Source organism: Anser brachyrhynchus (genome assembly GCF_964034855.1).
Source record: "Anser brachyrhynchus genome assembly, chromosome: 1".
NCBI classification, from domain to species: Eukaryota; Metazoa; Chordata; class Aves; order Anseriformes; family Anatidae; genus Anser; species Anser brachyrhynchus.
This window is the reverse complement of record NC_137694.1, coordinates 44,214,670-44,238,510: the sequence shown is the minus strand read 5'-3', so window position 1 is coordinate 44,238,510 and position 23,841 is coordinate 44,214,670. Positions and strand designations below refer to the sequence as shown.

Below are 23,841 nucleotides of genomic sequence, written 5' to 3'. Positions count from 1 at the left end.
ATTAGCTTTCTTAATCCCACCAGCAGCTGCTTTTCATACCATGACTGATCTCCTGCCAGCTGCCTTCCTTTCACTTGCAGATCTCTCCTAGATACTAGGCAAAGGTACACCCCACAACAGAGATGAGATACCAGAGTCATAAAGTGCATCAGATGCTTTTCCTCTGCTCGCCCTCAGGTTTTAGACAGATGTTGGAGGGAGCTGGGAGGTAAGAAATGACCTGGCAAAACTCATGAGCTTGCTGGTGCCAGTGGAGAATGTGCTATTCCCCTGAATAAGCACCTAAAACCAGAATACAACATATTTAACAAGACTGTGGCTCACCTAGAGAAAGCAGGTCACTACCCAAACTACTGTGCTTGGGCCCAAATGGTAGATTCCCTTTTTTAAATGGGGTTCAAAACTAACTCTTCAAGCAGAGCTCCATCCAAATGGATGGAGATCTTGGAAACTGCAGTCTTCTCCCTGCTGCCCAAGGAAAACAGGGAAATTTCATCAGCTAATAGGGCTCGTATCTGGAAATGACTCAGTGGGGCAGTGTCATACAGTGACTGCACAGCCAGGGGAATTCGTGTTTGGCCATATCCGTTTATTTATTTATTCATTTATTTTACTAGACATGTCCTGCAAAAACAGCACCTACCTAGTCTCTGTCATCATATTTCTTATCCCTCCAAATGAGCAGAGCTTCACTCAACAGTTGTTAGCAAATGTTACATGGCCTGTACATTTTAAGTTCACTGCTCTGCAGAAACTCACCAGCAACACTAAGTACTTATGCTCAGTCTGAACAAGACACTGAAGTCAAAGGTGTCCAAGCACTCAGCTCAGAGCCACTCTTCCTTTCCAGAGGTTCACAGAGATGTTCTGCATGCAGCTCTGCACAGATGCTTTCAACAGAAGAGAAAGCTAAAATGATGAGTAGGGTTCAAGTGAGGATTAGGATTAGTATGGAAACAAGCGTAGGTGGTTAAATCATTCTGCAAGAGCAGAGATTACTGCTCACACTCATTCCCCTTGCCAGTACCCCTGCAGTGCTATTGTGGGTCTGAAAGGGAGAAAGCAGAAAGTAGGAAACTTGAAAGAAACTGCAGCAGTAATGTTTGAGCATGCTGGCAAGAATATTCGAAATTGCTGAGGGAACAGGGATGGACTCTGCAGTTCCAGACCATCCTCTGCTTGCTGAGCCTCAGCAAAAGCAAGGAAGTGCAAGGCCCTCTAGCTGTATCATAATGCATATGCTGGTGTACATCATTACTAGCCAGTAGGCTTAGATCCTCTAACCTGAGATGTAACAAATACTCTTTTTTTTGCAGTTTAATTTCACAATTTCGCCTTTATTTTGAAATTCACTAAATAAATGATCTGGACAACTTTACTCTGATCTCAGGAGAAATCAGGGAGTCAGCACATTCCTTTTCAGAAGACAAATGTTTCCTTGAAACATTTCTGACACAGCTTTTTGACAGCTTAAGTTCTACTTCATAACCAGACTACTGGATGACTGAGAGCTATGAATTATTCGGTTAAGTGCCATTGAAGGCCTGGAAGGAAACCTGCTTCTTAATGCTTTGTTTCCTCCAACAGTCAATACTTCTATGTACATTAGGATCATATGGATCCCTCCTGTTCAGGGGATCTTACTAAGAACCAAGTAAGAATACCCCAGGAGGTACCTGTCAGGATAGAGAACAGGAGTAGGAACTCACATGCAGAGAGAAGTTATGGTTGTCAAGTTGAGCCATGGGCAGGACTTGTGGATTTCATGGTCAGATGCCCTGAAAATTTAGGGCTTCATCTCATCACAACACGAAGCAGAGTTTTCTGGTAGTTCCCTCCTTCCTGCGTGATGCCCTGAGATCATTACCAGGCCAGTCGATTTTGAGTTTGTTCATCTTCTGGAAAACTGCAAGTTTGTGAGCTACACCCACAGCTAACGTAATCTGCTGTAGTCAATGGATCACACTTGCCTAGTGCTTGCGATACTACCCTGTAATTAGCTGGCCAGTGAGCACACTTGACATACCACAGGTCTCTCAAACTCCACTGTAGCCATGGGAAGTATGTTTTGCAACGGTTCTCACTGAATTTTGTTGGTAGAATGAAACCTTACCACATCACTGCAGAGTACTTAGGACAAGCAAGCTTTAAAATAAGCCCTCTCTTAAAAGTTCCCTGCAGACAGCAGTCTCAGGAAAACGCACTGGGATTTTGTGTGCTAGCAAGAAGACCCCGAGCATCTTAGCACAGCAGTAGCTGGTTTTCAGGTACCCTCCCATACAGTGTGCTTTATCAGTCTTGTCAAAGCAGATGATACGTATTTCTCTCTCTCTAAAGAATCCACAAAAGGAACAACCCAAAAATATCTGCATATACACCCTCTAAAAAAAACAAAACAGTAACATTAACGATAATAATAAAAGTCACTCTGTGTGGCAGATCCTGGTCCCAGGTTTGCATATGCAGCACAATACAGCATGCAACAGTTGGGAAACATCCACATTCTCCTAAAGGACAATACTATCTTCAGCAGTATTTCTTCTGAGAGATACAAGATCAGAATGACCTTCTGTACATTCAGGTGATGAACAGAGCTCAGACAAAAGCCTTGGCTTTCTACCAGGTTATACAGGCTTGGCAAAATTCCTTCCAACAAGAAAGTCAAATTCCTCAGAGAAAACCCATGCTCCTGAAAGGCTGTACACTTTACATGCATTTGCCAAAATAACTCTGACTCCTTCCCTAAAGCAAAAATCCCAGGAAAACCGTGTTCCTGAGGGTTACTGGATCAGAAACCCACAGAAAAAAAGAAAAAAAAAGATTGCTTTCAATGTGAAATGAATGCAACTGCTTTATGAAACAGTTTGAGGAGTCCAAGCCAAAAAAGACCCCTGCCTTTGTAGTAAGACAAGCACAGTAATTCATCAAAGCACATTTTGAAATCATCAGCCAACACAATTTCGTCAGAATCAAATGACCTTCTACAGTACATATTTCACTTTAAAAAGTTGCAGATTTGAGTGTTTGGCCATTTTTGAATTTGAAATTCCACCTTTAAAAATTTATGCAGTGCTAACTCATCCAAACAATCTTCAATTTGCTTTGTTTTTTCACGTTCACATTTCTTGGTGCTAATTTGAGCTGTTTGTTTGTTCATTATTAAAAAACTAAAAAGCTAATAAAAATAGCAAGAGTACATATTTTAGCACTGAAATATTAAGTACCGATAATTTCTAATATTCTTCCAGGAAACTTGAGAACACTACATGCTGCCTCATCTTCCCAAGGAAAATTTTAAATACTCTGGCTGGATATATTTCTGACACATAAAATATGCATTAAAAATACTTCCCTTTGCCAGTTTATAGAGAAGCTGCAAAAGGGGGAAACAAAAAAAAAAGGTTTGCTAACCCAACATCAAAAAGGTCTCTACAATTTCAAATGGCTAGTGTTTGATAGTGGCTAATAATGTTATTACAGCACAAGTCATACTGCAGTACTAAACACAAGTGTTCGAAACCTTATTATTAACAAATGTATGAACGTCGTCAACAAGGTACTAAGTTGAGGTGGCTGTGCACTACACAAAGCAGAACTCAAATAAACGTGTTTGCGTGAGAGGTAGTAGAATATTTAACTAGTACTACTCTGAGCACTGAATGTGATTAGCTAACAACAAAAAAAAAAAAAAAAAGATGTTTGGGCCTGAAAATTCAACACGGCATTTTGTCCTCCCGGTGGCTAAAAGGATTAAAGTAGGTTGAACCCAGTGCTTGTTGAGGTATAAACCTTTTTACATACAAGATATCTGCAAGCCAAGGACAGTCCATGTCATCTTGAATACCTTTTTTGGGGGGAGGAGACCTTACCTGGGTAACTACTGAATGAGACACGGCTGGTGCTAGTGTATGGATCAACTATATTGAAGTTCCAATGCTTGTATATTCTCAGAGTGGCCGCATATGTAAACCAGCTGGAATGGGCAAAATATATGTTCTCATATCCAGGCAGAACCTGGAAAACAGAAGCATAATGATGAACCATTTCAGGCCCTACCATACTCTGCATGTTTTGTACTTGATAGAAACTGGGGGAACAACTTGTTTTAAACAATCCGACTAACTACATTGTTCAAGAAAGAGCAGATTCTTGTGCTTTTTAATTGTGTACTGAACAATGAATTTTTGAAACCTTTGGAGATAGTTCTTGCCAATGTGTCGCTTTCAAATCATTGTCATTGTTCAAAATGAAACAGCTTAGGTTTTTTTTTTTTGGCGTACCTGTGTACCAAGACATGCCTTGTTTCCCTATTCCTCTTAAATTTTTGTATTTATGCATTCAAATTATCTCTCTACAAATGTATTGAACATTAACTTAGAACATGCTCTTTCTGTGAAAACACCTCTGGGAAACATTCAAGCACAGAAGCAAATGCAAGTACATATATATTTTGAAAAGAAATACATATTGATAGTATGTCTTCTCAAAGTATTTCCCTGTTTCTAAGACTTGTTGCTACCTCAAACATTTTGTTACAGTCAAATATTGAATGAATGCATCTCAGTTGAAGATAAATACTGTTGCTCTGGAATACATGAATCTCCGTACACTGACTAGATGCTTGACAATTTTAGTAGAAAAATTTAATTGCAGCCATGATGTATTAAAACCTCAGATTAAAAGAGTTTTCTTCCTGTCATCACCCCCATTGGAAAGCTATTCCAGAATATCACTGCTAACACTAAGAAAACTTTTTCTAATTTCTAGACTGTATTCATCCACCAGCCTCGCACACCCATTTGTTCTTATGCCAGCACTAAGTAACCTTTTCCCTACTTATATCCCCAGTGTATTTGTAAACATTCATGGTATCCCCTTCTGACCTTCACTTGGCTAGGTGAAACAAGTTACTCTCATCCAGTTTCCTCTCCACAGTAGCTTCCCATTCCCTAGTAATTCTAATAGCTTTTCCCGTGCCAGTCTCCGTGGTTTTTATTTTTGTTTGCCCCCCACCAAACACCAGTGAGCAAAACTGGACCCAGAATGCCATGGAGGTACAAATGGTAACCACATAAAAGCGCCTTGATCAACACGGATCTCTTCAGGCACATGCAATATAAACAGTGAAGACTACAGAAACACAGACTCATGGCATTTTGAATCAACACAATCACTGGAGCTGAATTTCTTGGTGCTCACCTTGATGAGTGCAGAGCAGTGACCCATATCCCACTGGTATTTCCCATGGCCTCCTGCATCCACATTGCATTGTCCACTCCTTGTAGAATACTCAAATAACGCAGGAATGAGATCCAGCAGGTCTCCAACTGCATTCAGAAACTGGACATCAAAGATGCTCAGGGGCTGAAGAAAGAGAGAATAGACCACAACAAACACTTTCAGACAGAAGCATCAGTCAATAGAAACTCAGCTGTTAAGAACTTTTTCCTTCTCAGAGGAATCTTTTATACTTTCTACAAAATACCTGTTCACAAGACCCAAATGCTAAAATCCAGCTTGGAATGAGGCACTTAAGTATCTTTAAGTGTCTGGCCCTTGTAGTGACATTACCAATGCTAACATCGTTGAGGACAAAAAGGAGATGCTATAGCAGTAATTTAGGAAACCTTGTGTGTCTTTGCCAACAGCATATTGCATATTATGATAAATCTACTGTTACTGTTATCCCACAGTAACAAGATTTTTTTCCCCTATTTATCTAGATGCCTTTGAAAAGCCTTACATTAGCACGCATTCAGGTGAGCTCTTGGATTTTTTTTTAATAAAGACCGCAATTAAAGATCCTCATGTCTGAGAAGGAGGAAACAAATGAAGGAAGCAAGATAGATACATTAACAGTACTAATCAAGCATGGAACAATCTGAAGAGAGGAAGTAAGTCAAAAGGCATTCCACTACAGGATTTCAAAAAACCCTTATGGTTAGAGAAAGCCATGGTTAATTATGCACAGCTCATTTTGCAATCTTCAGCATCCTCTCTTACAATGCCTCTTCAAACATAAAACCTTAACAGTGGTCTAACCTCAGCCTTCAAGGACCGTTTTCTAACTCCTTCCTGTTCTTGCTTGCACCATGCTTTTAGTTAAGGCAAGACTTAAGGAAAAGACAGAATACACATCATTGTAGCATTATGATTAGTAATTTTAGAATGGAATGTAATCATAGAGCAAAGAAACACATTGCTTGCAATACAACTCACTGTTAGTAAACCATAAAGCTGAACTCGCTACAAACCCCAGTAAAGGGGAGAAAAGGATAAGGAAAGAAAAATAAACAACTAAAACTACACACCATGAAAGGCCCTAACAGCAGCTATAGTTTCACGGAAAAATCCAAAGCAAATTTGAACACGTTACATTGCTCTAGCTCATCATATTTTTACTGTCATAGACAGGGATCAGCAGAGGCCACAGCTGATAAAAATCAAGAGATGTACCTTTGGATAGTTTCAAGCAACTCAGTGGTATGAATCACTTGCAAACAAGTCCCAACAACTGCTATCTTAGTAGAATCCATACAGACAGACTTGCTGCAGTTTCAGCACTTTTTCCCCCCCATCCAGCCGTACTTAAAGGACTGCAAGCCAAACACACTGTGAGGAGAAGCTGTTTTCCAGTGTTTAATTTACAGCCGTAACTTACAGAAAAGTCAGGCAGCAAAGTAATGAGTGAACATTACCATCAGGAGGAGGAGGAAACAGGACTGCATGTGAGAATGCTCAGCCAGCCTTTAGACATTTTAATTGTTCTTTCTATCCATTTGCTACCACTCCATCTTCTCCTCCATAAAACCTGCCTTCATTGCAACATCTACTGACACTGCTACAGCATCTCTCAGAATTGTCTATATATTTGAAAAGTTTCCTATTTATGTGCTATCTTTTGGTCATTTGAAATTAAAAAAAAAAAATCATTAAATTCCAGGAAGTCCATCCAAACCAGAACAAAGGTGCTATAAAAGGAAGCTAACAGCATTATAACCACAGACAGCTGGAAGGAAAGACCCTTTTGAACAAAACAGCAAAGATTACGTAAATTCCTAGTGTTCCACTAGGTGAAATTGCTTTCTCCCAAAGCCAGACAAAACAAAAGAGGAACTAGGTTGCTAAGTATCCATCAGAGTTCTGTTTTCATTCCCCTTTTGAGATGCAAACAAGATTAATTCCAATATATTTCCAAGAACTCATGACTTAGCTTTGCTAGGATAAATCTGGTTTTGTCTGATGCTAAGTGACACCAGAGAAGTCCAACATGCTCAGTGCACAGGGCTTCTCACTAAAACAATACATTCAAACAGGAGACGCAGGCATCTGCAGTGTATGCCAAATCTGGTTATTTCAGGAGCAGCCTGATGCATCTCCCTCCCACCAGACTGAGAGCCCCAGCTTGGGAACGACTACACCTGATTTTCCAGGATATATGGAGAAGTCTTCCCTATGAGAAGATCATCTGAGGCCACCAGCAAGAATTACATGAGTGTACATCATAACAAGTACATAATATAGGGCATATTATAACCTCTTGTCATCCATGTTCTCTCATCTCACATAGCATTATTGTAAGGAAAACCCCAGTGTGCATGGTTTACATCCTGAAGAAGGGCAAATGAATGCACTAAAATGACAAGCAATAAGGTGATATAGCCATGACATTAAACTCCTTTAGCTAGAATATGTTGCACATCCTCTGGGATACTATCCTGAAAAGCGAAAAAGATTATATTGAGTTTTCCTTTCCCATTGTAAACTTACCATCAGCTTGAAGGAGAAAAACTTAGAAAAGGCAGCAGATAAGAGAATGAGTCTTAAATGCTTGTCTACGTGGTATAATAAAATAGACTAGTTATTCTGAAACAATTGCTTTCCAATGACCTCCCCATGCATGAGCATTCTCAATACAAAATAAAGAAGTACAAATAGAGAGCTGTCCTGGAATCATTGTAGTATTTAAAACTCTTACACCTCCTTATTCAAGAGTAATTTCCCTGTGTGGACAAGCCCAAGATTAATCACAGCGTTGGTAGAGCATTAGGCAGATGAAAAGTCTTAATGTTCTTTGAGTGCCCCTCCTTCAGAAATCATCCTGACAAAAGGGTTGGGTTTGTTTACTGGATATAAAATGTTGCTAAACCAGATGGAATAATTTCACACTTTAACATGAAAATGTATTCAGATTTTGACATCATTCTTAATGATACCGGTAAACATCAAATTTAAAATACAGAAATTTACACTATGCGCTGCCTTCATGCAGATCTTACTGGAAGTATCTACCTAGAACAACCCTGCAGGATGTTTAATGCAATTAAAAATAATAATAATAAAAGAAAGAACAATCCACTATTATACATATGCTCCATAAATAAAAGAATAAAAGCTACATACTAGTGCTACTATTAAACAGTTCTGAGTCCAAACCAATTTTCTCTCTATAGTAAGGCCTGGTTATTTGTGGCAGAAAATGGTTCTACAATACTCAAGTGAGGTAATCTTGAAGCTGGGGAGACAAGGGGGGAAGAGGACACATTTTAGAGTGACTTTTATCTATACTCACACAATTCAACACTCATTTAAGCACTATGTGGACTTGGCATAGTTTCAACCTACCACACATTGTACAGGACAATGCAAAGACGGATCTTTTCACATGTCTTCATCAGATAAGCACACACCAGTTAATCCAGCAAATGTAAGACTTCAAACACTTGCAAGTTCAAAAAGGTGTACCTAGTGCTGATAAAAATCCTCAGCACATGAGATGGGTAAGACTAAAAACTGATTAGCTATTGATACAGCTCTTGTTCCCATTCTTCCAAAGAGAAAATAGTTTTGTTCAATTTCACCCAGTGCTCAGTGTAGAAATTCACAGACTTTGCAAACACAGACCCTTTTCTCCATCCTTTTAAGATCTTTTGACCTATACTTAAAGAGATCTTCAAGACCTTTATTTTCTGAAGGGGATCCAAAACAGTGGTAAATACATGCACAAACAGCACTTACGTGGCTTACTCTCCTCAAAATATTCAAAACGTAACATGATATCCAACACGGGGAATCGCATGTACTTTTGCACAGCTGTCAGGTATCACCTTGATGCTAAGGAAAACCAAACACCTACGTGCAAATACAGCTGTCCAAACCATACTCAAAAGTTAGATTGATGTTAACTTACTAGCTCTGGCAAACAGACGAAACTGCAGTACAAGTGACATATATGCATGGAAAATTTTGGTTTCGTATCTTTTTATTCAAAGCAAACGTAAGTTTAGCTTTGGGCAGTATCATCCACGAAAGAAATAGGAAGGAGTGGAAATAATTCCCACTGTCTGCTCCAAGCACATCTGGGAAAATAAATATTTTATATAATGTATATATACATTATATGTGTATACACACACACACATAATATCCACTGCATACAACCCAAGAATAAAGGACACGGTTATTTCAGACTGAACCATGACTGAATTTTCCTTAAATGCATCATTTTGTATAGACGTGCTGGTGACATACGATATGCCCTGTCTGAAAGAGGATCAGAATGGTTTGGTCGCTTCAGAGGTCGGTGATTTTTAATACCAAACACAGACAAAAAGTACCAATAAAAAAACACTGCAGGTAGGATGTTCCTGTCTATTTCAAGGAAATAGCTCAGATACAAGCTAGTTCTTTTCCTGTCCATCTGCTTCTAAAGGATTCCAAAGCAGACAAAAAACTGATGAGCCTTGCAGGGCTCTACAGTTATAGGTGCTGTGAGAAGGAATGAATGAGTTATTTTTCTAGAAAGTCAAGGTTTCTTAATAACATCCCTATAATTCAGACCCAACAGGATGGATCTTTCCATTACAGTCTTCTCTTCCAGTATGAACTGGTTCCTGCTAAAGAAATGTCCAGAATGAGAACTACGCGAGAGATTCTTGCATATTACCAAAACCTAATTGCTTACGATTCCTTACTGCCACCTTCTCTAAATTCTTGGTATGATGAAATCAAGACAAAAAAGGGTCAAGTGCAATTACTCAAGTCTTCCCTCTCACAATGAGGAACCAATTAGACATACTAGACTTATGGGGAAAGCATTATAATTACCGCAGCTCTGTTGGAGTTAAAGGAGCTCTGGTATTGCACACAAGCTGATGATCCTGGACACAATTCTATCCAAGTTTAAAAAAAACAAGAAAAAAATAATTTTCAGAAAAAGAAAAAAAAAAATCATCCCATTTGGCCTTACACAACACTGACCATATAGTTTGCAACAGAACACTTGGAAAACAGAAAGGGAGATACAATTTAGCAAAGAAAGTTATCCTGCAAAATCTAGCTTTGAAGCTCTAACAATTGGAAATAAGAACAAAAGCTTTAATGCAGTTCCTATTTGCTGATTCATACTCTTGCAGCTACTCTTTATGCCTAGAGTCATTTGCTCAATAACAATTCTAAAGTGAGGACAGCAAACACCTTAGAAGTGTCTGTCCTTCCAACATTCACACTCTGATACAAAAGCCACCCCCAATCTAACCAGCAGGTGAGACGCTAAGAGTTCCAAGTCCAGTGCAAAGACCTGGGGTGACATGACAGGAGCGCTCAATTACACTACCTGCACTGCACAGCAACTGAAATTTTTGTTGAATGACATGCAGAATGAACACTTGTCACTAATCTTTAAACACCCTTTTTAAAAAATATCAGATTCCTTTTTCCCGTCTTCATCTTCTGACATCCCACACCCAACTACTAAAAAAGAGATGTGGTAATCTTACTGTTTGTTTGTGCAGTTTAGCCCACTCGAGGGCTCCCATGTACAGACCATCCAACTGTGCAATAATATAGCCAGCATGCCTCCAAAAGGGGTCATCCTTATTATTTCTGATTTGTTGTCTTGTCCATTGATCTTGTTTCCTGCAGAGGAACAAACAGGTTGGGGTTTTCTTGCTTTTGTTTTAGAGTATAATTGATATTGCAGGGAAGGGGCAAATGTTGGCCTGCATTATGACCCAGATGACCAAAACCTTTCCAGTATTTTGAGGCAAATCATGTTGTGGAAATCCAGTAGACATGGATGAAGGTTGTATCGTCTGGGTGCAAATATTCAGATCCATGCAGTGTACCCTACAGCTGTGTGCCTCTACCCCTATACATCATTTCAGTGCCAAAGAGAGAGATGAACTCCATCTCTGTGGGAGACCCACCTATAGAATATCTAGCATCCCCTTATAGTCAGTAAAGAGGAAACAAGCATTTGATTGTTCACCTGGCCTATTTCCTTTTAAATGCCTACTCTATAAAATAGACTGACCTTTGAAGTCCTTACTCCTCTCCCCTGGGTACAAGTGCAACAAAGGCTTTCTGCTGGCAGTGCTAAAACATTGCTTAAGAACCACTGCTATTCTCCTCTGAGGAAAAGGTGGGAGGCCAAACAATAATTCTATGTGCCAAATCCAACCAAGAGGTTACTAGACAAATAACCCAGGTTTACAGCACAAAACAGAAGCTGAACAGACCCAAGGGCAAGAGCAGTCAACATTAGGAGGAACTCACAGAGTTCCCTCCTTCGCTGCACACCACGAGGAACCTGAATTTTTAGAGTAAGTCAAGACCAGATAAACACAAGACCAGAGACTGTAATCTATCTGGCATTATGTACAGCAAGGAAAAAAAAAAAAAGAAAAAAAGGAGTGAATGAATCTGGCAAGGAAACAAACTCTTCCAGCAGTATATGGCTGATAAAACCAGCCGTATTTATCTGTCTGAAAGTAAAAAGGTACAAGACACATGTCAGAGGAAACAGGAACATGATCAGAGCATTCACAGCTATGGCTTTGAACACAACACAGTAGCCCATATTAAGACTGCTATAAAATGAAGCAACACAGCAGGAGTCTAGGATACTGGCATTAGAAAAAAAAAAAGATATAAGGCCACCTACTATTGCCCCCTCCATCACAACAATGCATCTCGGGGAACACAGCTACTGTTGTGAGTTAGACTGAAGAAAAGAAAACAAAAACAGATATGATAGCTACCTCATCTTTCTAACAGAAAGGACGGCAATCCTGAAGGATACAATGGTAGGAAGGGAGTGCTAAGAGCTTTTTTCTACTCTGTTTTGATACACTAAAAACAAACTAGATACACATGCAATAAACAAAATTAGTCACACATGTAGCCCCATTGCTTGAGGAAACAAAACAAGGTAAGATGTAAAAATTAGTCTGCAGACATGACCAGAGTTTCACAGAAGTATTCATAATAGATGAAAATACAAGTCTAAGGAGACTTATAAGTGCTAAATACAGTTGAGTCTCCCAGTACCTGTCCTGGTTCTCCCACTTGTAGCTCCCCAACAGCGTAGCTGCAATATTTGAGCAGAATTACTTTTGATTTATACCGCTGAAGAGAAAAAGGAATCAGGACTTTTGTGATTAGAACAGAATTCACATCAGTGGTATAGTAAACAAAACTCTTAACAGTGGAACGAAAGAATGTGTTAAAAAGACTAAGGTGCCAAGAGACCACACTGTTCAGTGTAACATTCAAAATACCAGTTCTTAGAAAAGGATTTTCACTAGAATGAACTACAGAATTCATTGGTGTTATCCACACCCACTTGTAGTAATAAATACTTCCTTGAAAGAATCAGAATCAGGGAAGGATATATGACCTCCTTAACATGTTTAGAATTTTTCCCTCACACACACTAATGCCATACAGTCAGAGGAAAAGTAAGCATGTATTTTCTTTCACCTATGAGAGAATAAAATTGAAAAATCCTTATATATGTCAACCATAAGTCTTGAAGAATTTATTTTCTAAGAACTAAATACATACGCCATGAAATTCTGGACTCCACTTCGAACTGTAGGATTCTTAATTAACTGTGGATACATATTTGCAGCATGGTCATACATATGCCTGAAAGAAAAAAAGTAGTAGAAGTTACTCTTTTGCACCTTCCCTTCTTCCTCACCATCCCATTTGTCAGCAGATACTGACAGCCAAGCACCACAAAGTCAGCTTCTTCTAATCATGAAATGGTTTTATATCTTTAAGGCATGTCAAATAGCAAAGTTAAAACAAATATATTGTTGAAATTTAAATAAAGATAGAAGTCCTTGCTAATGCCCACTCAAACTGCTCTACAATGGAAAAAGAAGCAAGAGTGAGGTTGAACAACTTCTTAGCAAAACTTCACATTCAGGAAATGTTTGAAGACCAGAACCATCTTGGAAATTCTAGCACATTAAGTTAAAGTGTAACAGGAATAGTTTACTGGAGAGCTATTCAATTTGGAACCAAGAGAGCATGGAGATGAAAATACTTGCTGATTCAGTAGTGAGAATTTTAGCCTGGTATCTAGCAGAGCTTTTTGCTTACTATTAATCATGTTCCTTCCTTACATAAGTTAAATATCTCTACTATACGGTGTAAATGAATCCTATGCATTCCCACAGACAGTAGACTCATGCTAGCCCTAAACAGATTCAGCTGCATGGAAACCAACATTGTTTCCCCCCCTAAGTTGAGTTCAGTTAGCTGTTTCATCCCCATTAACTAGAAGGAACAAAAGGTTGGGTTTCTGTTTGTTTTAGTTGACTGGCTCGTTTGTTTGTATTGAAGTGAAGCACTTTACCTTTCAAGACAAAATTAACTGACAAAAAAAGCTCAGGAGTCTAAAAGTTAACATCACCCTTCAATTTTAGGTCAAATCTAATTCATGCATCTGATTCACAGAGCTTTCGAATTTTCTCAGTCCATTATTTTCTCCTCCCATCAACATTTCTTAATTTTCAAGTTCAAACTGAGCCAACACTTCTTCAGCTACTGAGTCAAAAAAAAACATGCAGGGGGAGGAATATTTAGTTCTAGGTGGAATTCAGCAGGAAATTATTTTGCTGAACTCTGGTGATGATAGAACTACATCAGTCATAAGTAGAATTATCCCCTACCGAGTTCTGAGGGAAAGAAAGCCAAACTAAGAAACAGATACCAGCCTCAAGGAAAGAGCATGCCAGCAGGACAGGATTCCCTCCATTAAACAAGGGCAACTTCCTCTGGGAGGAATGCTCTTTCTCCCCAGTTTCTTTCAGGGCATAATTAGAGAATACACCCAGAGATGACTGAATGGTTTGCTGATGATTATAGATACTGATCCACTGACCTTCTCCCTTCTCTTTTTGTCCCCTACCCCATCCTCAGCTGTTTAAGCACAACTTGATTGCATGACCCTACTGTTTCTTATGTCAGCTCTGGTACCCCTCTGGCTACCCAGTCAAATTGGTCTGCATACATTCAAGCAAAACCCTAACCCAACAAAAAAATGTAAATAGTAAAAAACGTAAATTATTTTTCTGGCAGTTTGTAGCTTGAATTTGTTTTTTATGCTTGTTTAAGCAACAGAGGTAGTATACAAATGCAACTTTCTGCTATGTTAGTAAGTGAATCAACATGAAAGAGCTTGATCAGTGTGTGGGCAGATGCAAGTGAGAGGGGTTGGATCTGGGGAGTTCAGGCAAGAGAGGGGAGCATTCAGCAGCTTCACACCATCACACCTTTCAGGAAACTCCAGCTATGGTACCAATTTTAGTTCTAGAGTTAGCTGTTCTCCTCCCATTTAACACAAGACTACATGCAATAATCATAACCTATTTCTTGAAGAAGACAAGAAAGTTGAAGAAACAGAGCAACATTCTGCACCCCTGCAGTCACAAGAAATTTGGCAAATAAAAATTTTAAGTAATTTTAGGAAGGAAATTATAGCATAACATATGCTATACTACAAGACAGAGTTTTGATGGCACTAGAAATGGGGAAGGAATAGCAGAAGACAGTCCATCCGGCAGATGGTCTTTCAGGGACAAGAACCAGATTAGGAGGATAAAAACAGCCAGGATACTACTCTGATCAGACTTCTACGTTCAACCATCAGCCATACTCTCTTCATTTGGTGCACTTGAAAGTTATGCAACACAAGGCAGATTTTACACTGGTATCATCTTTAAGCAGAGATGACTGGAGTAGAGAGTGGGTTAGTTCAAAATCAGGGGACTGAAAGCAGCTTCTTTAATGGGCTTCCCTCTTGCATATACTAACAGAAGCCAGACAATTCCTGGGATTGACTGATTAATCTTTTAATGCCCAAGATTTTTTCCTCCTAAATTCCCTGTGACTTTTTTTTCCTTTAACAACATTTCTATGTACATGGCTTGCATATTTTGTAAGGTATAGGTATTATCCTCCAAAGTAAATTGGATCATTATAGTAAGGCAGTGCTTTGCAACTGTATCTAACAACAAAAACAAGGCAATTACAATACCGGGACAAGAATTCAAAGTCTAAAAACAGCAAAGCACAGCTATGTTCTTCAAATTAGAGAGGAAGATGACAGGACTCAGGTCAGCTGAGGTTGTATCAGAAAAGAGTACAATTAATGTTGCTTCAAATTTAAATACTGCTCTTAGGCACCAAGCACGTCCCAGTTGGGACTGACTAAAAGTATGTGCTTCACGTCACTGATCTGGATGTTGCCCGAGTACAGCGAGGCCTTAGTAACACGGCTTGTAATGGGGGAAGAGAATTCATAACCCAAGAAAACCAGAGCAAACAGTTTTGGCTGGATGCTAGGATTGGGCCTTACAAAGAGGCCAGAGACTGGGGAGAAAAACAGATGTCTGGTTCTCTAGACACTAGAATTAGATTTATCCTCCTCCTATGTGTTTTCAAAATAGACAGCTGCTATCTGAATCAGGTACCTACACTAGAAAGATGAATCATGCTCTAGAAAATGCCTGTTTCTATCATCACTGGTAGATTGAGCTGACTTGCTTAGCAAATGCTTTTTATACCACAAACCTATAAAACTATAGCAGGCATACATTCTTCCCCAGCAATCTGAAATAAGACAGTCCCAGCATGTCCCATTTTGATTTTTTTTTTTTAAATCCATTTGTCTTACAATATCCTTGGGTTCCTACAAAGGACAAAACATAAGCTTTTAAGAAAGATTTTGACGTTCTTATGCATACCATCAAAGGCTAGGCTGTGTCTAGAAACCTAATTCACACCCTAGGTGCAATGAAAGAACTGAGCTAGCTGAGAATTCCTGAAGGTCTCCAAATTGCAGGCACTGTCAGTCTGGAGCTGCTGCTCACCTGACAGCTTCTGCAGGAACCTGCATTTCAAACTGGAATCATAGGAAAGAATGTGTCCTTCCCATTAATGCAACCCGTGAGATCAGAGCACTCCTAGGACTTCAGGGATTCTACAAAGAGATACCTTGGGTCACTTCAGCTTCATGGAGTCATGGCCACAAATAGCATTGCCACAAATGGATGTGAGACAGCTGGAGACCTTGGAGTTATCCAGGTTAATGTAACAATGTACCGGAGAACACCTCAATTACTACACATACCTAGTGTATTCACCTTGGACACCTGTACCAGAGCCGCTCATGGTGGCAGTGCTCATACAGACAAGCAACATAAGCCTCAGCACTCTGGTGGTTAAGTGGTTGTTGATGCAAATAAAGCCTTGAACACCATCAGACATGTCGTTACACTCTTCCTTGCTGTTACCAGGACAGATGAGTCCTTAAAAAGGAAGGTTGAGCTGCATGCAGCTGCTGTGTGCATTGATGTGTGCAAAGGCAGAATGAGAGTGTTCAGAGACTCCTTCTCATAAGGGAAGTCATGACGGTGCTAGAGAGCATCCCTGGATACAAGCTGCCAGGCTGTCTGATGGCTACAGGGTTACAGTCTGAGAGATGCTGGTTACCTGTTTCGCTGCAGGAGACTTGTGTAAACACCCCAAAGAAAAAACATCTTCCTGCATGTCAGTTAGAATTCTGTGACCCTCCAGACAGAATAAAAGAGAAATGGATTTCTGAGAGTAATCTTTTAACATGTGCAAACTTAGTGAGTTCACTTCTCTGTGCTTCAAAAAAATGTCAAATCCACTGTATAAGAGAACTTTATTGACTTGCAGTTTACTGAATACAAACACTAAGATTGTACAGCTAAAAGCTGAAGTAATAGGTCCTCTGCCTTCTCAAGGGTCAGAGGAGTCTATCACTAATTCATTTCCGTTCCTTAACTGGAGCATTTTCAATAGATATTCTTAGCTTCAAAGAGAAGTCCTTTTATCCAAAATAGCTTTACAAGACAGAAAATGCTTATATTTACATCCTCTGTGAGAAATACATTTCCACTGCATTTTCCATGGTACAATGGGGCAAAGACAGCCAAAAAAAAAAACAGATGGCACACATAATATATGATAGTCATTTTTAGAGATGGGAAGCATTTTCAGGCTTTGCATTGTCAAAGAATTTCTCACTAGATTTTCTCAAAAGGTCTCATCAGAAAACAAAGGCTTTGGCTACTTCTGGTTTTGCATCTTAACCCACCCTCACACTTCAACTCCTTTAAAACAAGTTCAATTAAGTTCCCCACTTCACTTAAAAGCCCAAGTCTCAAAACATACTTCTCCAACCTCTTCCTTGACAGAAACCCTCAAACTCTTTTCTGAAGACTTTAAGACCTCTGATTGTCATTATTTCTGCTCTAACTCTCTATGATGGGCCATTTAGTGGCAGAGCTGATAGCCCTGCAGTAGCAATGGTTGGGGGGGGGGGGGGGGGGGGGCGGGGTGAAGAAACTTCCCTCCCCTAAACCTAGGCATAGACTAAGACATCAGATAATGTCCTTGCAGCTTGAATGTGAAACACATTCTATGTTTAAAGGAATGGGTATATAGTTAAGATTGTTTAAAAAGCCAGCAAGGAAGACTTACATACCTACTATGGAGGCATTAGTAGACCAGAAGTGTGTTGTTTAAAATATAATTTGTCATCTGATTAGTCTTAGCATGGATTGAGCTGTCTATGTATTATGACAAAACTTAAGTTTAATGATGAGTTTAAAGATGAGCGCACACAATGACACTGAAAAAAATCTTTCAAGCAACACCCACTTGTAAGAAAACTCAGAAGACTGAGGGGAGATCTAATTAATGTATATAAATATCTGAGGAGAGGGTGTCGAGAGGATGGAGCCAGTCTCTTTTCAGTTATGCCCACCAACAGGACAAGAGTACAAACTGAAGCACAGGAAATTCCAGCTGAATATGAGGGGGCAGTTTTTTACTGTGAGGGTGACAGAGCTCTGGCACAGGTTGCCCAGGGAGGTTGTGGAGTCTCCTTCTCTGGAGATATTCAAAACCCGCCTGGATGCCATCCTGTGCAATGTGCTCTAGGTGATCCTGCTCGGCAGGGGGGTTGGAGTAGATGATCTTCAGAGGTCTCTTCCAACCTCAGCCATTCTGTGATTCTGTAACAATATTCTCATTTAATGCCAGCATTCCCCCAGATCCATACGTAGTTTACATAAACTAAGTAGTCCATAGCAATAACCTCTCATGCCAATAATCTAACAACATATATCCAGATCTCCCATGTACTTCATTCTCTTTCCTGCCTGGTATAAAGGCTGTGCACTCAGAACTCTAGGATTCCCCTTCCCAGTCCCCTCCAAAGTGTTTTCTTAATCAACAAATTATGCTGTATTGCATCTCTGTCATACTGTGAAAATCTTGTCCTGAGTCCTAGCTACCTCTCCAGTAAAGTCTACTAGAGAGTCACACTAATATATGATACAATCAGTAAACTATCCATAAATCTTAACATGCCTTACTACTCATTAAATTAATATAATCTGGTCCAGAAGCCATACTTGCCAATTGTTTGACAGAAAACTCTCCCTTGCTGGACTGTTCAATGCAGCCTATGGGTATTTCAGTGTTCTGGAAGAAAGGATGGTGAAGCCAAATTCCTGTCACAGCATCCACCATAAGCATCTCTCAACTGTTCCCCAGGCACACAACAGAACTTAGTCTTAGTAAAAGAAAGTTCATAGAGGAAAAGTAGAGCATGTTCCAACAAACCACGTCATGTGCTTAGTTATACCACCAGCTATATCCCACCAATTCTGTCTTCCTGCTTAGTAACGGAAAGAACTTACAACAGAAAAAGCTGGTCTGGATTCATAACAAGCACAAAACACCATCAGTTTTCACAGATGTGCATTGTGGGAGTGATTCAGTCCCTCATTCTCTTTTCACAGGGCTTTCAGGAGTACAGTGGCCCTTCTAGACACATACCAGTCTACCTCCCAGCCTATCAGAATATCAGCTTTTTTTTTTTTAAAACTTTGTCCAGGAGAGACCGAACTCCCCATGTTATGAAGCTTCAGCATCTATTCCCCCAGCAGTTTCTTGACAGTGCTTGCTGAAAAAGCCCCTTAAGGAAGCCCTGCAGCCTTTGCCTCTCCCTGAGAGATCTGCTCTCAATTCTCTCATCTATTGGTCAGTCACCTACCTCCAGGCTGGGGAAATAACTATTCTTTCTGCTACCCCTTTTGTAATTATTTACAACACAAGGCTTACTCACATCATTATACGTATGCTATTCTGTGATTACATTACTTAACCAGTAATATAGATGCAGTACTCATCGTTCTCACAAAGGTGAGAAGAGAGCCTGCAGGATGAGAAGACAACACAAAGCAGAAACCACATCTTGATACTGTAAAGAAGATGCTATATTTCATACTTGTTGCTAATTAAAAGAACAGCACACAACCACAAAAGTGTATGGTTTAAATGGATAGGAATGAAGGGAAATGAAAAACAAACAAACACTCACAGAAATCCACTGGAAGTGTCATAAACTGAGTTGCTTCCTGAGGTACTTACGGAGCTGTGAGATAGCCTTCCAAAAAGCCAGCTGCATACATGATATCTTCATTGCTTAAGGTCTGATGGCCATAGCCTGCTCTGATCTCCAGAACTCCCCAACCTGTTGTCTGTATAGTGTTGTTGTAGAAGCCATAGGCATCTCCGCTCCTGTCCAGTATATTCCTGACCTGAAGTGTTTTTTGAGCTTTATTCCAGTACACAGTTGCGTAACGGATTTCTATGGCCAAGAAGAAAGAAGGCAAGGGAAACAAAAACAAAGACAAGGGAAATTAGTGTTGCAATAAACCTGAAAAGCAACAAGTATTATAGGAACTTCTATTTACTTAGACACTGATGACTGTTACAGAGGACTACAGGGGTCGGAGAAGTAGTTGCAACAAGCTTGGAAGGTTTTACTTTAAGCCTGGTAGCTCTAACCCAGGCCTCGAAGATCCCAGGCAGATTTATTAAACAGCCATATGCAGATTTATACAACAAAATGGAATGGGTTGGTCTACCACCTTTTTGGAAGTCTCACTCACAGTCTTTGTAGACTGGGAACTAATAAAGTAGTTGCTGCAAAGCAAGATTAAAACAAGGGAAGAATGAGTAGATATTTCCTCTCCAATAGTGAAATGCTATGACAATATTTTGGCAATTTAAAAAAGTTAAATTTGGTAACTTTCCAACAGGTTTGATTCCACCATGGAAAGAAATACTAATGTTAATATACTGAGAAATGGTATGAGAACCAACTAGAGTTTTACCAAAAAAAGTTTACAGTTAAATATTCTCATGTTACTCTTTTGGAAATTATCTACAACTCTTTCAGTCTAAAGCTCCACCATAGCTGAGTCTTGACATAAAATTCAAAAAAGTATTTCCTTACCTGGCCCAGAAGAAACCCTATATGAATCTCACTGAAAGCAATTTTAAAAGATGGCATGCCTGATCAATTGTTAATGATTATAGCTACTGTTAACTTATTTTTCTACCTAAAGATTCAAAAGACAAGTTGTTGGGTTTTTGTTGTTTTTTTTTTTTTTAAACTTTCTGGGCAGCTGATCCTGGAGATAGTATTACCCAACAGGAGCACTAGAACTCAGTGGATCACAGACTGAAAGAGTAAAGCACCACAGGTATGCAACCCTTTCTCAGGCACACAATACCGATCACCCAACTGGAATAGAATCAATCTCAAGTGGTAAAGGAACAGAAAAGAAGGGCATTAGACTGCTCCAGAGTTCTACCTGGGCTGCTGTTTAGCAAACACTCTTAATTATTTGGGTTTTAATCCCAGTGAACTGAAGAATTAAGAGCAAGGTAAACAGCTTTCAGAGAAACCTCTAATCATAGAATCACAGAATGCTTTGGGTTGGAAGGGACCTAACAGATCACCCAGTTCCAACCCCCTGCCATGGGCAGGGACACCTCCCACCACACCAGGTTGCCCAAAGCCCCATCCAGCCTGGCCTTGAGCACCTCCAAGGATGAGGCATCCACAGCTTCTCTGGGCAACCTGTGCCAGGGCCTCACCACCCTCATAGTGAAGAATTTCTTCCTTACATCTAACCTAAACCTACTCTCCTTTAGTTTAAAACCATTCCCCGCCTTGTCCTATCACTGCACTCCCTGAGTCAAGTCCCTCCCCAGCTTTCCTGTAGGCCGCTTTTAGGTAGTAGAAGGCCACTGTAAGATCTCCCCAGGGCCTTCTCTTCTCCAGGCTTCTCTTCTCTCTCTCACCCCCTTCTATAAAGAAGAGTTCTTACATGAGTCTATTTAGAGATGAAGTCATCTCAGGGACTTGGAACACAGTGTTTAAAAACATGTTTTATTATCTGCCAGGTACTGAGTCTATTTAAAGGACGGAGACATGACAGACCTTGGAAACCTCTTCAAGCTGCTATAACCTCACTTTTCTGTTGTCTTCTTAACTATCTTTTAGTAATACATGAGGTAATCCCCGATTTAGTTTAAGTGTAAACATGGGAATTGCTCACCCTGAAAAATCCACAAAAAGAAGAGCAAGCTGGTGTGGTTTATCACTGGAAACAGACAAAGGCCGTCTTACAAAGCTAAACCTCACAAGAGCACAGAGGACAGGGAAAGTAAGGAAGGTCCTGTGAACAAGTGGTGCAAGAGGTCACAGCACAGAGCACAAAGAGCCTGTCCAGCAGTAAAGGGCAAAGCTGACTCCAAGCAAAGCAGCCCGCTGCATAGTAGAGAAAAGACAGGTTGTGCTCAGTACAGACACCTGAGGAACAGGTAAAAAGAACAAGGACAAAACAGGGGAAGAGAAAGATGCTCTCCGTAAGTGGGGAAGTATGCAGGCAGTTAAGAGGAATCAGGGCAGCTAGGTGTTTTTATTAGTGCCCACAGACTAGGTAGGCCTGCCAAAGAAACCTTCTTCTGCCTAAAGCAAAATAGCTGTTGCTTTCTTTAAAAAAAAATAAAAAATACTGATGCCAGTGCAACACAGACTGAACAGAGACAGATGTACCCTGAACAGACGTACTGTAACATGGCAGGCTGTGTTTCTTTGTTTTATTCTCTGCCACAGCATGAAGATTCAGAGCTGTTTTCAGAAGGCAGAACAAACTTCAAAATTACCCTTGGAGTTTGCCCTGACCCTAAATTCTCTACACAAAGAATTTAAACTGCAGAAAATCAGGACTGGAAGAGGATGTGAGAGAAGTGACAGCATGAAAATACATGATGATTTGCAACAAAGGCAGAGGTCTTTAGAGGAACAGCAATGAGGTATGTGCTGTAGATGTGGCAGGCACAAAAACAATGCTGGAAGACACCATCTTCTACTACAGATTTTTTTTTTTTTTGGCAGCTACTCATGATATTTCACCTCATTCATTTTTGTGTCAGTTTCTGACAATCTAACATGCCTGGTCTAACATGTCAAAATACCTATATATGAAGTTGCTTACATCTATTTAAATTAATATATATTTATATAAGTTGTAACAATTACTATATGGTTATATAAGTTTTTATATTGCTACAGATGCAGTTAAAATTGCAAGCTTATAAATCTCTGTACACTTAAAACCAACTTCCACTACCATGTAACTGAAGCATTTCCTATCACCCAGTCTGTCACAATTTTAATCTGTGTTCATCTAAACTAGCAGAACTACCTTTAGCAAGAAAGCCATCCAGAAATGAAATACGTAGCAGAATATAGAAATCTAAGAACCAACCGCATGTTTCCAAAAAAATCCCGTATGTCTCACAACAACATGAACCTTTATCTAGAATAATGCTGGCATTTTATATTTATTTTTGAAAGGTGATGCAGAGACCCTAACATTTCTTATCCCAGCAACTGTATTGGTAAGACCTTACATATGAACCAAATGCAATGTCTCCATGAATCCATGATAGAACGATGATTTCTGTAAGATTTAGACTTCCCAGTGTGCAGCAGAGAACACTAACAAGTTTCAACCTATTTCCTGCTCTCAGGACTCTGAAGAGCAGAAATTACTGTGGTAATTTAGGGTAATTCCATACCTGTATTGCTCAGAAGGGTTAACCTGAGTAAAAAGCAGAGGCAGACACTATTTAGTGCAATGAATGACTCAAAGTCCCTGCGGACAGGGTAGGTCAGTGGAGTCACTCTTTCCCTCAGTGCAACCAGCAAGCCAGAACTGCTTAGCATTGGCAATGCACAGCTCCAGCACAGCCACCAGTGCGCTGCATGACACGGGATAGAAGTGATGAAGAGCAATGACAAAATAAGCCTGTAAATACATAAGTGTTCCTTCTCCTTCCCGCAGGCAGCAGGAAATGGGAAAAGCCTTTCCTGAAACTGTGGGGGTTGGAACAGGATGATCTTCGAAGTCCCTTTCAACCCAAACCATTCTACGATTCTGTATTTTTGCCAAACAGGGATCCAGAAATAGGACTACAGTTGGCAGAGTGCTGGAATTTCTTCAATACGTGAGAGGTATTTTGCAAAGATTATACCCTGAATAATGGGAAAATGAAGTTTCAGGTGTGGTTAGGAAGTGGTGGTATCCTTGGCATTTCAAACTGAGAAACAAATCCTTTCTCTACCTTTTTGGCTCAATACAGGCA

The 23,841-nt window shown here is 39.9% G+C and overlaps 1 protein-coding gene across 1 annotated transcript in view; it reads right to left on the bottom strand.

Annotated features, from left to right (window-relative positions):
• The window catches only part of PLBD1 (phospholipase B domain containing 1), a 37,212-nt gene that overhangs the window by 9,723 nt on the left and 3,648 nt on the right, over positions 1 to 23,841 (bottom strand). Inside the window, exons 2-6 of the mRNA XM_080606357.1 lie at positions 19,765 to 19,984; positions 12,847 to 12,930; positions 10,779 to 10,917; positions 5,200 to 5,364; positions 3,870 to 4,014 (exon numbers count right to left, since the gene is read on the bottom strand). Coding sequence (XP_080462483.1) covers positions 3,870 to 4,014; positions 5,200 to 5,364; positions 10,779 to 10,917; positions 12,847 to 12,930; positions 19,765 to 19,984 — 753 coding nt within the window. The remainder of the gene's footprint in view (positions 1 to 3,869; positions 4,015 to 5,199; positions 5,365 to 10,778; positions 10,918 to 12,846; positions 12,931 to 19,764; positions 19,985 to 23,841) is intronic.